At 43.2% G+C, this 19416-nt stretch overlaps 1 protein-coding gene and 1 pseudogene across 1 annotated transcript in view; one reads left to right on the forward strand and one right to left on the reverse strand.

The window, feature by feature from the left end:
* Positions 1 to 12006, forward strand: part of LOC124037530 (E3 ubiquitin/ISG15 ligase TRIM25-like) — a 48690-nt gene extending 36684 nt beyond the window's left edge. The window contains exon 4 of the mRNA XM_046352325.1: positions 11704 to 12006. Within this exon, the coding sequence (XP_046208281.1) occupies positions 11704 to 11745 (42 nt within the window). The 3' untranslated portion in view covers positions 11746 to 12006. The remainder of the gene's footprint in view (positions 1 to 11703) is intronic.
* Positions 1 to 18721, reverse strand: part of LOC124037532 — a 116719-nt pseudogene extending 97998 nt beyond the window's left edge.
* Positions 18722 to 19416: the final 695 nt, after the last annotated feature.

Genomic DNA, 19416 nt, shown 5'->3' on the forward strand with positions numbered 1-19416 from the left:
ACATCCTATCTGAGCCCTTGTCCTGACATCATCCAGGTAAAAGAGAACTACAACAGCGTAGCTCAGAAACACATCTCTCCCTCTACAGTGCACTTGAGAGATCCAATCACAACTGTGAACACAGACAGCCTGGGATGTTCCGTGTTCGACAAAACACAAGACGATGATAAACCAGCACCATCAGTGGAGGACAAAGCCTTTTTGGACATTATGGACAAACAGGTTTTCCAGGATGATGGCAACAACTGGGTGGCTCCACTACCCTTTCGCCCCAATAGACGTCGCCTTCCTAATAACAGGGAGCAGGCCATGAACCGTCTCACATCACTTCGCAGGACTTTAGACAAAAAGCCTGACATGAAGCGTCATTTTATTGACTTCATGCAAAAGATGCTGGATAACGACCAAGCCGAACCTTCACAGCCACTAGAGGAAGACAAAGAACGTTGGTATCTGCCCATATTTGGTGTTTACCATCCACAAAAGCCTGAACAAATACGAGTAGTATTTGACTCCAGTGCTAAGTGTCAAGGCGTGTCACTTAACGATGTTCTGCTCAGTGGTCCAGACTTAAACAACACACTCTTGGGTGTCCTAATGCGTTTCCGCAAGGATTGCATTGCACTAACAGCAGATGTGCAACAAATGTTTTACTGTTTTGGTGTACGTGAGGATCACAGAGATTACTTAAGGTTTCTCTGGTATGAAGACAACAACCCAGATAGAAACATAACTGAGTACAGGATGAAAGTCCATGTATTTGGGAACAGCCCTTCACCAGCCGTAGCCATCTACTGCATGAGACGAGCAGCGCTACAGGGTGAGAAGGAACACGGGTCAGAACCCAAGCAATATGTAGTGAGGAACTTCTACGTCGATGATGGTCTGACATCAGTAGCTACTACAGAAGAAGCTATCAATATTCTAAGAAAAACACAAGCAATGTTGGCGGAGTCCAACATGAAACTACACAAGATTGCATCCAATAGCAAAACAGTTATGGAAGCCTTCCCTATGGAGGACCGTGCGAAAGACTTAAAAGATCTGGACCTAGGAGTGGATCCTCTCCCCTTTCAACGGAGTCTGGGACTTTCCTGGAACCTGGAAACAGACAGCTTCTCATTCCAGGTGTCCCACAATGAGAAGCTTTTTACTCGGAGAGGCATCCTGTCCACGGTGAATAGTCTTTATGACCCCCTTGGGTTCGTGGCTCCAATAACAATGCAAGGTAAAGCCTTAATCAGAGAACTCTCTTCTGATCAGAGTGAGTGGGATGTCACTCTTCCAACAGAAAAAGAAGAGAAATGGAAACAGTGGAAGCAAGTCCAGTGTCTCGCTGACACCTTTTGGAAAAGGTGGAGACAGGAGTACCTGACAACGCTGCAGAGACGCAAAAAATGGACAGCAGAAAAGCCAAATGTAAAAGTGGGAGATGTTGTCTTATTGAAAGACAGTCAGGCACACAGAAATGACTGGCCAGTCGGGCTTGTGGTAAAAACCTTTCCCAGTACTGACAAAAAGGTTAGGAAAGTAGAACTAAAAATTGTCAAGCAAGGAGCTGCTAAGGTGTTTCTGAGACCAATCTCAGAGATTGTTGTTCTTCTTTCTGAAGCATCCTAGAGACAAAAGATAAAAATAGAAAGGACATTATTTGTTTCTTGATATGTTTTATTTAATGGTGGCACAATTTCATTATACCAGGCGGGGAGTGTGCTGCCATCCTGTTAGAAGATAACAGATTATTTTATTACAATGGTTAAATTGGATTTTCATTGTGTTCAATGGTGTTATTTGCCCCCTAGTGGCGCTTTCTGGTACTTAGAGAGACGACGCAAACAGGAAGTTCAGAATTTGTTTTGCACGCATAGAACAGCTACAAACAACACTACGTTGCAGGTCTTTCAATGTAGTTATTTCTTGTCACGCTTCAGCCTTGGAAAAATATTTGTTTGTAAGTTCGATTCAAGCATTTAGCTAATGATGATAATCTTGTTATTGATAGAGTTTCTTACATAGCAATGTTGGTTGCATTTACTCACAAATTGCAATGCCTTTTGTGTATGTCGTTAGCTGTATTACTTTGCTCATGCGTCATGCAAACGAATTGTAAAATATACAATACTGTAGTTTTGTTACTGTTTCTAGTGTAATATGCTTTGTTATTCTACATAGATGGTTATACATTATTAGAGTAATGAAAGGAGCAATTACCATATGGTTAACAATTAGCTATATGGTTTGGCATCATGCCAGATGCATGGTACCTTAGCACGTGCTTTGTCTTTATGCAACTTCAAATGTTTAATGTACATATACAGTATGTCGTTGTGAATTGAACACTAAAGTATATTCTTTTCTGTATTTTGCAGTTTCACAACATAAACGTTTCAATATATTCATTCAAGAAAAGTCACGCCTTGGGAGTTTTATTGAAGACTTAGTTGTTAGCTAATATAATAATATAATAATATATGCCATTTAGCTTTTATCTGTCATGTGTGCATACATTCTACGTTTTCCCGCATGGCGTTACAAGCGCCATGCTCTACCAACTGAGCTACAGCTATCTGTCTAGTTTTGCATGGGAACGCAACTCAAGGGCAGAATACTCCTCATTCATTACTGCTGCACTGCTTGTTGTAGCGCTGACTGGAAATAGGAACAACGCGCATTTTATGGCTTATAAAAGTGTTGAATACAAAGTGTTGACAGTGCTGAGTAAGAACTTAAACATGAACTCATAAAAACAGCAGCTCTTTGCTGATTTAGTTGACAGTCTCTCACTAGTCATTTGTTTGAAATCTCAAAGTATTAATTTTGCTCCAGCTTTCTTTTATGCCTGCTACGTTACTGCAGACTCGGTCATCTGAGGAATCAGATTGGCCAGCGGGGCATAGTGCACTTGATTTCCTCTCCAGGCCCACCGGGAAGGCAGTTTGTTCCTTCAGACACATGAAATGACAACAGTTTTCTTACCCGGCGCGCAGGGCAGCTGATTTGGCTACACCTACCACCAACAGCCCGAGACTAATAAAACAAATAGAAACACTTTATAGTTTTTTTTTTTACAGAAACGTATGGCGATCGAGATCTACCGGTTGTGACAACTGGTGTAGACAGATAATAGCAGGTTTTCCTGCTTACATCACATACATAGTATAGACAAATAATAGCAGGCTCCCCCTCCATACATACATAGACAGGCAGTTATCGTATAACTTGTTCAAGGGGGGGAATTATTCGGGTAAAAGAAAGAGCGATTTAAAATTACGAATCTCGGAGCATCGTAGCACCATTAGGTTAAAAAACCCGACATACCCAGTTGCGGCCCACTTTTTGGTTGCGAACCAATCGATTTCGTCCCTACGTTATATCGGCACCGAACATGCCACCCTCCCTAGGAAAGGGCGTGACCTCGACAATTTATTGTTTATACGAGAGGCTGGCTGGATCTTTAATTTACAGACCATTGCTCCCTTTGGTCTTAACGTCGACTTTGATCTGAAGCCATTCTCGTGATTATTGTGATTTTGCTGTTGTAAATGTTTGTAGGCTTATGTGGCCAAATTGTATCTATGATCGTATGCTATCCATTCATAAAAAAATATATTATTTAACCTTTTATTTATCCAGGTTTTTCTCATTGAGATCACATCTCTTTTCCAAGAGAGGCCTGGTCCAATAGCAGCAGGGGGAACAACGTTTCAGACAAAACAACTTACATACACTAACATTAAACAAAACTATAAACACACATACAGTACAACAATTACATATTACGTTAAAAAACACAAAAGTCTTGACTAAAAAACAGCTGTCCTAAAGACAATTACACTCTACGACATTTACAATGATCAAGTGTTTAAACTCCACCAACGAATATAGATCATCAAATTTAAAATGTTCAGGAGAGAATTCCAGGACCACGGAGCTGAGTAACTAAAACTATTTCTACCATGACCTGTTCTAGTTTTTGTTACTGTTAGAAGCAAATGAGAATAAGACTGTAATTGATATTTATTTACTGACCTGATTAAAAAAGAACAAAGATAATATGTCATTTTACCCAATATAGCCTTATAAATCAGCGTCGCCCGAACAAGGAGAGGACCCGACTTCTGCCGAAGGTCTTATAGCCATCGTCGATCCACATTTCATTTTCCATTTGTTTTGTCTTGTGTTTCCACACACCTGGCTTCAATTCCCTCTTTTTACTTGTCGTGTATTTAACCCTCTGTTCCCCCCATGTCTTTGTGTGGGATTGTTTATTGAAGTGCTCGTGCACGTTCCCCGTGAGCGCACGATGGGTTATTTTTGTGCCCATTTATCTTGTTGTTCTGGATGCCGTTGGTTTTGCTTAATAGATCTTTGGTTATTACCCATTTCTGCTCTCCTGCGCCTGACTTCTCTGCCACCCTGCTGTAGTTTAAGCCTACGCAAGGTCAATGACGACCAGTCAATGGCGCTGTAGAGATCACAATGATGTGTTTGACGTTTTTGATTGGTAATGAACCTGAGGGCTGAATGATATACTGAATCAAGGGTAGTGGTTGAGGCCTGCATATATATATATATATATATATACATCTCTAAAACTGCCAGTAATGTACATCGTACCAGCTCCTTCCTGGACTCCAGAGAAAAACAAGCCTTATGCCGATAATAAAAACCTATTCTCAGCTAGAGCTTCCTTATAAAGTTCTCCTTATCAAGTTCTTATCAAGTTCCTTATCAAGTTCTCCACATGAACAGTGAAGCTCAGTTTGACATCAACCCACACAAATATTTATACAGTTTGACTGGCGCTATACTATCTCCAGCCAATGTAGCAATGACATGATTAGTAACATGCCTGGCATTTGAAATTCAGAACCGGCTTCAAATCATACAGTTTCTGTTGTATGATGTTAAATGCTCTTTGGGCATTTTCAAAAGATAAAGATAAACTACTACCACTTGAATAAACAACAGTATAATCTCCATAAAAATTTGCTGTTTCAATATGATAACCCAATGTTGTTGATATACAAAAGGAACAACAGTGGGCCCAAAATACAACCTTGCAGAACACTTGAGCACAACTCTATGGACTCAGATTTATAACCATCCTCCATTACACATTGTGTACGATTTGATATAGGTAATTTAAAAACCAATCTAGATCATGACCTGTAATTCCACAATATTTTAACCTTAGCACTACCACAGCATGGTCCATGGTGTCAAAAGCCTTCGACAAATCAATAAAGACAGACACACTTCTTATCAAGAGCACAGTGGATGTCATTTAAAACCGTCCATGTTGCTGAAACAGTGCTGTGGCCAGACCTAAAGCCTGACTGCATTCCATTTAAGATGTTTTCTTGGAGGTAGGCCTTCAGCTGCCTGCTAACTAAGGACTGCAGTACCTTTGACAGTACAGACAATTTTGATATGGGTCGATCTTTGTCAAGTAGCGAAGGATCTCCACCTTTCAGGAGAGGCAGTACAAAAGCAGATTTCCATAACATGGGGATTTCCTTAATTTCAAGCGTGAGGTTAAAAATATAGGGGGGAGCAATGATGTCAGCAGCTAAGTATAGGAAGCAGGGGTTCTAGTTCATCAGGGCCAGGGGATTTCTTTGTAGCAATTTCTTTCAGGGCTTTACACACTTCTGAACCAGAGACGGGTGAGAAGGAGAACCTGGCAAAAACTGCCTGCATCTAAACTGCCTGCATCTATTAAATGCTGATTCAAGGCTTTCAGAAGGGAAGTTCTCTCAGTTACAACCTGAGTGTCGACCAACAATAGTTTGGGAAGCTGTGAATCTTCTTTTCACTCCAAACCTTTCACTACTTGCCAAAATGTGGAGGGATTATTTAAATGATCTGAAGTAGATTTCAGGTAGTGGTCTGCTTTCACTTTTCAGATCAAAGCCACACCCATATTTCAAAGACGTTTAAAAGCCATCCAATCACCCGCTGAACCAGACCCTCTTGCTTTAGCCCATATAGCATTTTGTTCCCTTATGATTTTAGTAAGTTCCTCAGTAAACCAGGGGTTCTGTCTGCCCTTCAACCTGAATTTATTTAAAGGGGACAATTGCATACATACTGGAATACGTTGTGGAAGTAACAAAAGGCTAGTTCAACATCAGGGATTCATTCCATTCAATGCTAGATACATCATGTAAAAAACCTTGATTATCAAACCCCTTCCAGTGTCTTTTCGTGATGACATGTGGAGAATGCTTCGGAATTTTACCATCTCTCACACAGGCAATAGCACAGTGATCACTTATGTCATTTGTAAAAAAAAAAATACCAGAAGCATTAAAACAATGAAGAGTATTGGTTAAAATCCAATCAATCAAAGAGGATACTTTATATTCAACCTCGTTACACTGTTGACAATCTGAGTGAGATTGTAGGTATTGCATAGAATTTTGATATGATCAGAACTAGATGTTAACCAATCCTGATTCAGATCACCCATCAGGACAAACTCAGAGTTGACATGCTGTGATAATCTGAAAATATAATCCAGAGAGCCAGCAGTAGCATATGGTCTATAACAAGATACAACAATATTTAAAGAGGAGCCAAGGTTAAGGTTCCCAAAACTCCAGGGAGAAACAGTCATATATTTCCTTATTCACAGAGCAAGCGTGTGGTTTCTCCCAAAACTCGAGGGAGAAACAGTCATATATTTCCTCATTCACAGAGCAAGCGTGTGGTTTCTCCCACACGCTTGAACAACAGCAACATGAACAACAGCAACATGTTACTTATTGCCTCATTGTTTGACCTGAGAGAAACACAGCACTAAGCAATCTAAGACATGTAGCCAACACAAACTCAACTCAAACTCTCATTAAATGAGCTATGAATTCATATAAACATTTTTCCTAAATAATAATACAAACATAGCAAATATTACTAATCAAATATTACAACAGCAGATAATTTAACAAGTCAGCGATGTATGATGTAGGCGAGCAAAGCTCCGGGGAGAGAGAGAGTGTCGAGGGCATCTGTACCAGACTGGGTGAGACAGACCGGAGCAGGAGAGGACACCTGTACCAGACTGGGAGAGACAGACCAGAGCAGGAGAGGACACCTGTACCAGACTGGGAGAGACAGACCAGAGCAGGAGAGGACACCTGTACCAGACTGGGAGAGACAGACCAGAGCAGGAGAGGACACCTGTACCAGACTGGGAGAGACAGACCGGCAGCAGGAGAGGACCAGACACCTGTACCAGACTGGGAGAGACAGACCAGAGCAGGAGAGGACACCTGTACCAGACTGGGAGAGACAGACCGGAGCAGGAGAGGACACCTGTACCAGACTGGGAGAGACAGACCAGAGCAGGAGAGGACACCTGTACCAGACTGGGAGAGACAGACCGGAGCAGGAGAGGACACCTGTACCAGACTGGGAGAGACAGACCAGAGCAGGAGAGGACACCTGTACCAGACTGGGAGAGACAGACCAGAGCAGGAGAGGACACCTGTACCAGACTGGGAGAGACAGACCGGAGCAGGAGAGGACACCTGTACCAGACTGGGAGAGACAGACCACCTGTAGACAGGAGAGGACACCTGTACCAGACTGGGAGAGACAGACCAGAGCAGGAGAGGACACCTGAACCAGACTGGGAGAGACAGACCGGAGCAGGAGAGGACACCTGTACCAGACTGGGAGAGACAGACCGGAGCAGGAGAGGACACCTGTACCAGACTGGGAGAGACAGACCGGAGCAGATGGTTCACCCCAATAGAAAGGTTCATACCTCTAAATACCATCTTATTAGATGGAGCCATTTCCCCCCATTAGTTTGGGATTCAGACCTGCAGTCATCTTGATTTCAGACTACTTTGGAGAAGTGATCCACAGGCAGTAAATCTATTGAAAAATAAATGGAACCTGGATCCATTTCATTCTATTAACATGGTGTATGTGTGTTCTATCAGTAATGTGGTAAACTGTATATTAAAATGACAACTCCATAGATGGTACCAGGTCAGGGGAGTTCATCTCTGCTCCCAGCATCCCTGGGACAGTACTGATCAACATAGCTGACCTGATGCAGAGGTGGACCAGTGATGTTTTCCTCTCAGCGGTGAGACTTGCCCTTCCATTTGAAACACCTTTACCTGATAAGATCATACAATATGTTACAGGCTTATTGTATTATTGGAAACAGACCTGCGTTTAAATATAACTTATAATAATGTTGAATACTTATGATAAAATAAGCGGTGCTTGATTAAGTTTGTATTCCCTGGTTTTCTTTGTGCAGTTGGAAGATGAGATCCTCATCACCTGTTGTGACGGATCCAACACATATCCCCCGGTGAAGTCAGGGTCCTGTCTCATCCAACACTTATCCCCCGGTGAAGTCAGGGTCCTGTCTCATCCAACACATATCCCCCGGTGAAGTCAGGGTCCTGTCTCATCCAACACATATCCCCCGGTGAAGTCAGGGTCCTGTCTCATCCAACACATATCCCCCGGTGAAGTCAGGGTCCTGTCTCATCCAACACATATCCCCGGTGAAGTCAGGGTCCTGTCTCATCCAACACATATCCCCCGGTGAAGTCAGGGTCCTGTCTCATCCAACACATATCCCCCGGTGAAGTCAGGGTCCTGTCTCATCCAACACATATCCCCCGGTGAAGTCAGGGTCCTGTCTCATCCAACACATATCCCCCGGTGAAGTCAGGGTCCTGTCTCATCCAACACTTCAATGACTCTTATAGGAGGAAGTGAGCATTATCTAACATGATTTATTTTGTGTTGTGCAATTATATGAAAAAGAATGTCAGTAATGAGAGAATAAATAAGTCCAGTACAACCATTACCTCTCCGCTTTCACATCCCTCTATCATCACTCCATGGGGGAGTACAACCATTACCTCTCTCCTCTTTCACATCCCTCCATCATCACTCCATGTGGGAGTACAACCATTACCTCTCTCCTCTCACATCCCTCTATCATCACTCCATGTGGGAGTACAACCATTACCTCTCTCCTCTCACATCCCTCTATCATCACTCCATGGGGGAGTACAACCATTACCTCTCTCCTCTCACATCCCTCTATCATCACTCCATGTGGGAGTACAACCATTACCTCTCCTCTTTCACATCCCTCTATCATCACTCCATGGGGGAGTACAACCATTACCTCTCTCCTCTTTCACATCCCTCTATCATCACTCCATGGGGGAGTACAACCATTACCTCTCTCCTCTTTCACATCCCTCTATCATCACTCCATGGGGGAGTACAACCATTACCTCTCTCCTCTTTCACATCCCTCTATCATCACTCCATGGGGGAGTACAACCATTACCTCTCTCCTCTTTCACATCCCTCTATCATCACTCCATGGGGGAGTACAACCATTACCTCTCTCCTCTTTCACATCCCTCTATCATCACTCCATGGGGGTGTCCCAATAATCTCTCCTTCCTTCTGAAGTGTAGCATTCCTATACCAGTCATTTCCTTTATAATCCATGAAGGGGTGTGGACAAGTTCACATTTAGAAAGGAGAGATAATTGGAACACACCCCATGTGTCCTGATAACTACAGGAATTAAACCATATTGAGGGTGTCTGCTTTCTAAAGAGAGAGAGAGAGAGAGAGAGAGAGAGAGAGAGAGAGAGAGAGAGAGAGAGAGAGAGAGAGAACATCAGGTAAAATTGTGTAGATGAGGGAATATGTGATCAGAACCCCTCCAGTCTGGTTAACCACAGTTAGGTCCAGTATGGACGATCAATACAAGCCACCATTTAGAATGTGACCCAGTTCAATGGGTCTGAACAGAACTGGGGGACGTCAGACATGAAGTTGTCTAAACACAACTGGAATATCATTAGTTAGTGATTCATTGTTCATGGATTTTCAATGAGGAACACAGAGGAACAACCCTGACAACACACATAACAAAATAACACTAAAAACAAAGAGGAGGAAACCACTAAAGTCATGACCATATTGTCATGTTGTAATGAAAGGGAGAAACCATCTAACATCTAGAACACTACTTTAGATCTGGTCTAAAGAAGCCAAGTGCACTACGCAGGGAATAGGGAGCTATTTGGAACAGAGCACTAACTCAGGTATGAAAATCTTTCTCTCCCTCATCTGTCCGATATATCTGCCCATTTCCCCTCCCATCCTCCCTTTTCAGCCACACCACTAGCTCACAACCACATAATCCATTTAGAAGTTATAGACACACCTTGGAATAAATAACAAAGGAAAACTATTACTAGATGAAGTTTAGTGTTGTATTTTTTATTTCCCATCACCATAAATCATATTTAATCACTGAACAGTAGCAGACCTAACTTCATCTGTTCCTGACTCTGGATAGTGGATTAAAAAGACCATCAATCTCCAATGACATTAAAGTACTTTTCTGAACATTACTGATAAACTGAGTGGCAAGTCAAGATATCTGCTGGTTTTATTGTTTGTTCAACAGCTCCACCTGCTGGACAGGTTTAATGTTGCTGGACTGAGCAGCATGGGAGGATGAAAGATGACAAATTTAGGGCTGGTTTCCAGGACATCTACATTGAACATACTTTTTAGTCCAGGACTACGATTAATCTGTGTCCGGGAAAACAGTCCATATAGTTTAGTTAGTCAGTTAGTGATTCTACCTGTTCAATGCCACTGAGGAGAATTACATAGAGACAGAGAACCAATTGAGAAAACATATCAATGGTTCTGAATGCCAACCAATATACATCAACACCATACATCACAATTCATGGAAATGTACAACATGAAAACATTACATTTTATTAAATATGAAAACAAATTATTTTAATGCATGAAATCTCTGAAGATCAAAACAGTCAAAAAAATATTTTGTAAAGAAAAACAGAGCAGAATGAATCATCACCAGCATGACTAGTATCTATGTGGACCCTACTACAGTTTAACCAGCTCAGCTATATACTACAACAGCATGACTAGTATCTATGTGGACCCTACTACAGTTTAACCAGCTCAGCAATAGACTACACCAGCATGACTAGTATCTATGTGGACCCTACTACAGTTTAACCAGCTCAGCTATATACTACAACAGCATGACTAGTATCTATGTGGACCCTACTACAGTTTAAACAGCTCAGCTATAGACTACACCAGCATGACTAGTATCTATGTGGACCCTACTACAGTTTAACCAGCTCAGCTATAGACTACACCAGCATGACTAGTATCTATGTGGACCCTACTACAGTTTAACCAGCTCAGCAGTACCAGAGAGCCAAAACCCAGGATAGAGGGGCTGAGTGAATGTGGTCTGGACTCTGTAGAGGAGGGTCATTGTGTCAGAGACACTGTAGAAGGACAGAGTACCTGCCTTGTGATCCAGGTACACTCCTACTCTGGAGGACTGAGGGCCTGATGCTTTAGTCTCAACATTATTGTGTCTGAAATAATAACCATCACTAGAGCACTGTAAACTCCAGGACTTGTCATTGTATCCAAATGCATTACCTCTCTCTGTTATGCTGATGTCTTTATATGAGACTGTTGTAATAACATACACCCCACTCCACTCCACCTCCCAGTAACAGCGTCCAGACAGACCCTCTCTACACAGAACCTGGTAGTTGTTTGTGAATCTGTCTGGATGACCAGGATATGGTTGGTCTTGGCGTGTTTGGGACACCTTTCTGTTCCCTTCAGACAGAGAGAGACGTGTGCCTGCTGTGTTTGGGTCCAGTGTGAGCTGACAGGAATCTGCGAGAAGAGCAGAGCAAATACCAAGACCAATGACGGGAGTTAGAACAATCATTTTAGTCAGATACTGTATCTACCCTGTCTTTGATTAGAGCACAGAAGAGATCAAATCAGAGAAATATGAGAAGTCAGATTGATACCCAGTCTTTGATTAGATCTATTATTGCTATATATTTTTATAGAGATTGTTAGGAGTGTCAGTGAAAAGAGACTGTTAGTTACTTCACAATAAAGAGACTCACATTGTAACAACTGTTCTCTGGTCTTGGGCTCTGGAGGCAGTACAACATCCACTATATTCACTACAGACACACAAACACATTGACAGAGTGAGGGAATGTTATCATCATACCATATTCCACATGTATATGACTAGTAGGGAACTTTCAATGGTCTAAAGTTGATGTTCTTATTATTTTTAACACACCTGTTTTGGAGATCTTGGTCCATTCTCCTTTAAGGAAGTCTTCTAGTTTCTCTCTCAGTTCAGACACAGTCTGACTCACATCTCCAAAGTACTGAAGAGGACCGACAACGATGCTGGGTAAGTCTGAAGATACACTGATACTGGAGAGAGACTGAAAACTCTGGAGAGAGAGAGAGAGAGAGAGAGAGAGAGAGAGAGAGAGAGAGAGAGAGAGAGAGAGAGAGAGAGAGAGAGAGAGAGAGAGAGAGAGAGAGAGAGAGAGAGAGAGAGAGAGAGAGAGAGAGAGAGAGAGAGAGAGAGAGAGAGAGAGAGAGAGAGAGAGAGAGAGAGAGAGAGAGAGAGAGAGAGAGAGAGAGAGAGAGAGAGAGAGAACAGAAGCAAATGATTGAGATGAATAGTTTCAGCATTCAGATCATTTCATATCACATGAATCAAGGCAGTTTAGTTACCTGGAGGAAAGTGATGTGATCCTCTGTTTGTGAGAGCTGCTCCAGCTCAGTGCTTCTCTTCCTCAGCTCAGCTATCTCCTTCTTCAGTTGCTCCAGGAGTCCTTCAGCTTGACTCACTTGAGACTTCACTTGGGCTCTGATCAGCTCCTTCACCTCAGAGCTCCTCAGCTCAGCAAATATCTTATCACTGCCCTTCACTGCAGAGCGCTGTTGAGAGAGAGACTGACTTGTCTTAATTTAATGAGCCATCCTTATTACACTAACACCCCCACCCCTCCTAAAAACATATTGTGTGCCACAACAACCTCCACACAATCACATTATACAGTACCCAACACCACAGTACAATACACCATCCAGCACCACATTCCAACCATACATCCAACCCCTCCTCTCCGGCCGTACAGACAGCCCCTCCTCTCCAGCCGTACAGACAGCCCCTCCTCTCCAGCCGTACAGACAGCCCCTCCTCTCCAGCCGTACAGACAGCCCCTCCTCTCCAGCCCCCCTGAGCCCCCATACCTCCTGAAACATCTCCACACTGTTGATCATTTTGTAAAACTCAATCTCATCCCTAAGGCGTCAATGGTAATGGGATTAGCCTCACCACCACTTGGCCCGCCCTACTCTCTTCCCTCCTGGTACTCCCTCCAGCAGCCTGCCCTGTATCAGAGCTAGACCCATCCTCTGCCCCCTGAGTCCTAGGCCACACACTCTTCTCAATTTACATCAACAACATAGCTCAAGCAGTAGGAATCTCTTTCATCTATTTATATGCAGATGACAGTCTTATACTCAGCTGGTCCCTCTCCGGATTTTGTGTTCAAAGCTTTCTTATTGTCCAACAAGCTTTCTCTTAACACCTCCAAAACAAAGGTCATGTGGCTTGGTCATGTGTCTTGGTAAGAAGAATGCCCCTCTCCCCACAGGTGTGATTACTACCTCTGAGGGTTTAGAGCTTGAGGTAGTCACCTCATACAAGTACTTGGGAGTATGGCTAGACGGTACACTTTCCTTCTCTCAGCACATATCAAAGCTGCAGGCTAAAGTTAAATCTAGACTAGGCTTCCTCTATCGTAATCGCTCCTCTTTCACCCCAGCTGCCAAACTAACCCTGATTCAGATGACCATCCTACCCATGCTAGATTACGGAGATGCCATTTATAGATCGACAGGTCAGGCTGCTCTCGAGCGGCTAGATGTTCTTTACCAGTCGGCCATCAGATTTGCCACCAAAGCTCCTTATAGGACACATCACTGCACTCTATACTCCTCTGTAAACTGGTCATCTGTGTATACCCGTCGCAAGATCCACTGGTTGATGCTTATGTATATAAAACACTCTTTGGCTTCACACCCCCCTATCTGATATATCTCTTGCAGACCTCATCTTCCACATACAACACAAGTTCTGCAAGTCACATTCTGTTAAGGTCCACAAAGCACACACATCCCTGGGTCGCTCCTCTTTTCAGTTTGCTGCAGCTAGAGACTGGAATGAGCTGGAAGAAACACTCAAACTGAACAGTTTTATCTCAATCTGCTTTGCTTTATCTTGGCCAGGGCGCAGTTGTAAAGGAGAACATGTTCTCAACTGGCCTACCTTGTGAAATATATATATATTTTTTTTTTTTTGACCTCTTCCAGGTTAGCCAGGTGCTATTTGTCAGTGCGCCATGTTATGATCTTTGTCATAAAGATGCACTGGGTTCCTGGGATTCCTTACAAATCTGGTCAATAGTTTGTTGCCAAAATGGCTGGGGATGATGCAATGCCAAACCCCCGAGCTAACAAGGTACAGATCTGTCGTTCTGCCCCTGAACAGGCAGTTAACCCACTGTTCCTAGGCCGTCATTGAAAATAAGAATTTGTTCTTAACTGACTTGCCTCGTTAAAGATAAATAAATAAAAAAGGTTGTGTTTGGAGATCAACAATTGCCTTTCAACACACCATTCAGAGACCCACACAACCAACTGTGATGGAATGAGAGAGAGAGAGACAAATCATTACAACACTGTACATAGACATAATATAATGTTTCTTCTTCTTTGGAGTTTAACGGCGGTTGGAATCAAATATGTTGCATTACCTCTGTAATATCAAACTATAATATAAACTATAATATCAATCAACTTTACTTCGTGATACAAAATGGGAAAAGGAACATTTAATGGAATAAAAAAGAACAATACTAAAAAACACTCTTCCAACTAACCCTAAAACCCACTCCCCCATCCTACTACTTTGACCCTGTCTGCTCCTGCACCATGACAACTAACCCTACAGTCATTAAAAACCCACTACCCCATCCCACTACTTTGACCCTGTCTGCTCCTGCACCATGACAACTAACCCTACAGTCATTAAAAACCCACTACCCCATCCCACTACTTTGACCCTGTCTGCTCCTGCACCATGACAACTAACCCTACAGTCATTAAAAACCCACTACCCCATCCCACTACTTTGACCCTATCTGCTCCTGCACCATGACAACTAACCCTACAGTCATTAAAAACCAACTACCCCATCCCACTACTTTGACCCTATCTGCTCCTGCACCATGACAACTAACCCTACAGTCATTAAAAACCAACTACCCCATCCCACTACTTTGACCCTATCTGCTCCTGCACCATGACAACTAACCCTACAGTCATTAAAAACCCACTACCCCATCCCACTACTTTGACCCTATCTGCTCCTGCACTATGACAACTAACCCTACAGTCATTAAAAACCCACTACCCCATCCCACTACTTTGACCCTATCTGCTCCTGCACTATGACAACTAACCCTACAGTCATTAAAAACTAACTACCCCATCCCACTACTTTGACCCTATCTGCTCCTGCACCATGACAACTAACCCTACAGTCATTAAAAGCCAACTACCCCATCCCACTACTTTGACCCTATCTGCTCCTGCACCATGACAACTAACCCTACAGTAATTAAAAACCAACTACCCCATCCCACTACTTTGACCCTGTCTGCTCCTGCACCATGACAACTAACCCTACAGTCATTAAAAACCCACTACCCCATCCCACTACTTTGACCCTATCTGCTCCTGCACCATGCCAACGACCTGGGAGGACGGGACACAACCACTCAACACACCCTGGAACTCTTCTGAAGTCAAATCTCGTATGATCAAATACTTCTCTGCAGCTGCCACCACAACATCTACATTCTTTGATTTAGGTTCCATTTCTGCGGTACAGTTGATAACCATTGCTATGAATGCTAAGAAGCCAACCTTACTGAAGCATATATCACTCGTTGGCCTATCCCTGTGCTGGCACAGATCTACTACTCGCAGGGATCCTCTCAGGATCCCTCACCCTTGACCCATCCTCCTCTACTTTCTTCACTGCCTCAGCATACGACACCTTCTGCACAACTCTGACTCCATCCACCTCAACCTGCCTCTCTTTCACCAGACACTTCCAAACCCTAGGAACATGGACACCCCTACAGTTGACCCACTACTTTATCCACTAAAACTACACAATCCTCTATCCCATGACCCCCTGCACACTTCCCACATCTTGGAATCTCCCTCCTTCAAACTGCTACAACATGACCATAAACGTTGCACCTGAAACAGCTCAGAGGATTCAACACAAAGACTCTAACAGGATAACTGATATATCCTAACATGTCAGGTAAAGACTCAAAACTCAAAAGGACTGACAGTGACTCCACTGTTTCACCACGCTCACCACCGGGTCTGCGTCGTACCAAACGGTGGTCATCACAAACACCAGGAGTCTTCAACTTCAATTGCTCCACCTCCACACTTAACACTACCCCAGAAATCATTCATTTCAATAGTGTCCTGTTCCCAAGACCAAAGCAAGAAACATATCCTGACCAATGTAAACATCTGTTTCCCATGCCAATATAACCCATTTGAAAGAGAGAGAGAGAGAGAGAGAGAGAGAGAGAGAGAGAGAGAGAGAGAGAGAGAGAGAGAGAGAGAGAGAGAGAGAGAGAGAGAGAGAGAGAGAGAGAGAGAGAGAGAGAGCTCCATGTTAATGTATAGGGGACACAAGTCAGTCATGGTAATGTGATGAGGTTGCTTGCGACTTCAAAATCAATGTCGGCCCAATGGGGACTGTCCTCTTGGTGTAACGGTCAAGATGTTGGTCTCTCCCGCAGTAGACCTGGGTTCATATCCTGTCAGTTACATTAAGCAGTCTATTGTCTGAAAGGGGTCCAGACAGCCTGTTCCCAACAGTGGGGTCAGTGGCATCACTCTGACTGGAGGAGAGAAGTGAACTGGTGTGTCTCCTCTGGTCAACAATACTCACCTTGAAAGACTCCACAGCCTGTTGGAGCTCCTTCAGCTCCTTCTCTCTCTCATGGAATCTCTGCTGGACCTTCTGCTGACTCATCCCCAGCTGCCTCTGTGGAGAATCACTCTTCAATGAGCTATCAAGCTTTATTTGTCCAGTAGATCAATAGTATAGTAATGTGACAGGGCCCATAGAGAGGAATTGTGATAGAAAACTTACATACTTATCTGATGTATTTGATATTAATAGTAAACAATTATATAATTATCTAAGCTAAGGCTGAGTTTAATTGTGTCCACTCTATCTTCCTGAAGCTAGTCTAAGTTTTACTAGATATAGTCTGGGTGTAGAGGACATGGGTTTTAATAGAGATCGCTTGAAGCTGACAATTGATTAATGTCTTGGTGATAAAATGCATGTGAGACAAATGTCTCCGGTCTGACCGAGCCTGTATTCTATAGATAAGATTGTGTGAATGACTCGAGATAGAGAGAACCTGAAACAATAGAATCCTTTCATCTGGGAAACTTATCCTGAAGGAGTAGAACCCCCCCCCATGCAGATAAACATCAGTATGAACACAGTGTGGGTTATAGTGCCCAATCTGCATGGGGGGCAGCCATGGTTGATGCAGTTTTAGGTTTGGTATATAAAGACCCGGTATTCTCTGAATGATTCAAGCACTCGGTCCGACAGTCAAGACAATAATTCATCGATATTAAATAAAGATGGTAGTTTGAAGAAATGACCGAGTCTCTCTCAGTACTGACTTTCCACAACACTATCAAGTTGTATTTGCTCAGCAGATCAATAGTATAGTCATGTGACATAGGACCCATAGAGAGGAAAGTCTACAATCTTGATGGTCCCTTTACATTGTGATATTGATTTCCTGCTATTTGAATTATTATAGTTTTAACAGTCGGTGTAAATGTATCAAGGAGTTGATACTGAACTTGACTCATTAAAGGCCATTCAGAATGATAATAGTGTTTGACTTTAGAAAATGGTGATACATTTGGAGAGTCTGGGTTAACATGGGAATATACTCAAGGTTGTGTCCATATTTGTTCTTCCGTGGATCAATTTCATTTGAATGATTTCATATTCAATCAGCCATAGTTCCTACTGTATCTTTAATTATTTGTTTATCAGACAGTCACCAACAAGTTGTTCTGGTCTTACCTGTTTCTCAGTCCTCTCTGCTGAAGCTGACACTGTATCATGGCCTTTATGTTCATCCATCACACACTGATAACAGATACACTGCTGATCGGTACGACAGAAAACCTCCAGCAGTTTGTCATGATGAGAGCAGATCGTCTCCTGTAGTTGTGCGGTGGCGTTGACCAGCTTGTGCTTCATGAAAGTAGGAGATTCATAGTGAGGTTGGAGGTGATTCTCACAGTAAGAAGCCAGACACGCCAGACAGGACATGAGGGCTTTCTGTTTTCTGGTCCCAGTGCAGACATCACACGCCACATCTCCAGGTCCAGCATAGCACAGAGCAGGAGAGGGAGCAGCCTGGAGTCCTGTCTTCTTCAGTTCCTCCACCACCTCAGCCAACATGTTATTTTTCCTTAGAGTGGGCCTTGGAGTGAAGGTCTCTCTGCACTGAGGACAGCTATAGACCCCTCTCAGAACATTGTTATCCCAGCAGTCCTCAATACAGATTCTACAGTAACTGTGTCCACAGGCAGTAGTGACCGGCTCCGTCAGTAGCTCCAGACAGACAGAACAACAGAACTGGTCCTGGTCCAGCAGAACTCCTTGTTGAGCCATTTGGATGGTTGTTCACTCTCACACAGACAGATGAGACAGAGACTCAGGTCAGTTTTGTTTCCTCAGAAGAGAGCTTGTGGGAGGGGGAGGGACTTCATGGTTCTGCCAGAGGGGTGGGGTCAGCAGGGTAGCCTAGTGGTTAGAGCATTGGACTAGTAACCGGAAGGTTGCACGTTCAAACCCCTGAGCTGACGAGGTACAAATCTTCCATTCTGCTCCTGAACAGGCAGTTAACCCACTGTTCCTAGGCTGTCATTGAAAATAAGAATTTGTTCTTAATTCACTATACACAAACTCAGTGAGCATAACCTTGCTATTGAGAAAGGCCGCTGTAGGCAGCACTGGCTCTCAAGAGAAGACAGGCTATGTGCACACTGCCCACAAATTGAGGTGGAAACTGAGCTGCACTTCCTAACCTCCTGTCAAATGTATGACTGTTTTAGAGATATTTCCCTCAGATTACACAGATCCACAAAGAATTTGAAAACAAACCCAATTTTGATAAACTCCCATATCTACTGGGTGAAATACCACAGTGTGCATCACAGCAGCAAGATTTGTGACCTGTTGCCACAAGAAAAGGTGAACCAGTGAAGAACAAACACCATTGTAAATACAACCCATATTTATGCTTATTTGTTTTCCCTTTTGTACTTTAACCATTTGTACATCGTTACAACACTGTATATATACAT

Source organism: Oncorhynchus gorbuscha, linkage group LG06 (genome assembly GCF_021184085.1).
Source record: "Oncorhynchus gorbuscha isolate QuinsamMale2020 ecotype Even-year linkage group LG06, OgorEven_v1.0, whole genome shotgun sequence".
In the NCBI taxonomy this organism is placed as follows: domain Eukaryota; kingdom Metazoa; phylum Chordata; class Actinopteri; order Salmoniformes; family Salmonidae; genus Oncorhynchus; species Oncorhynchus gorbuscha.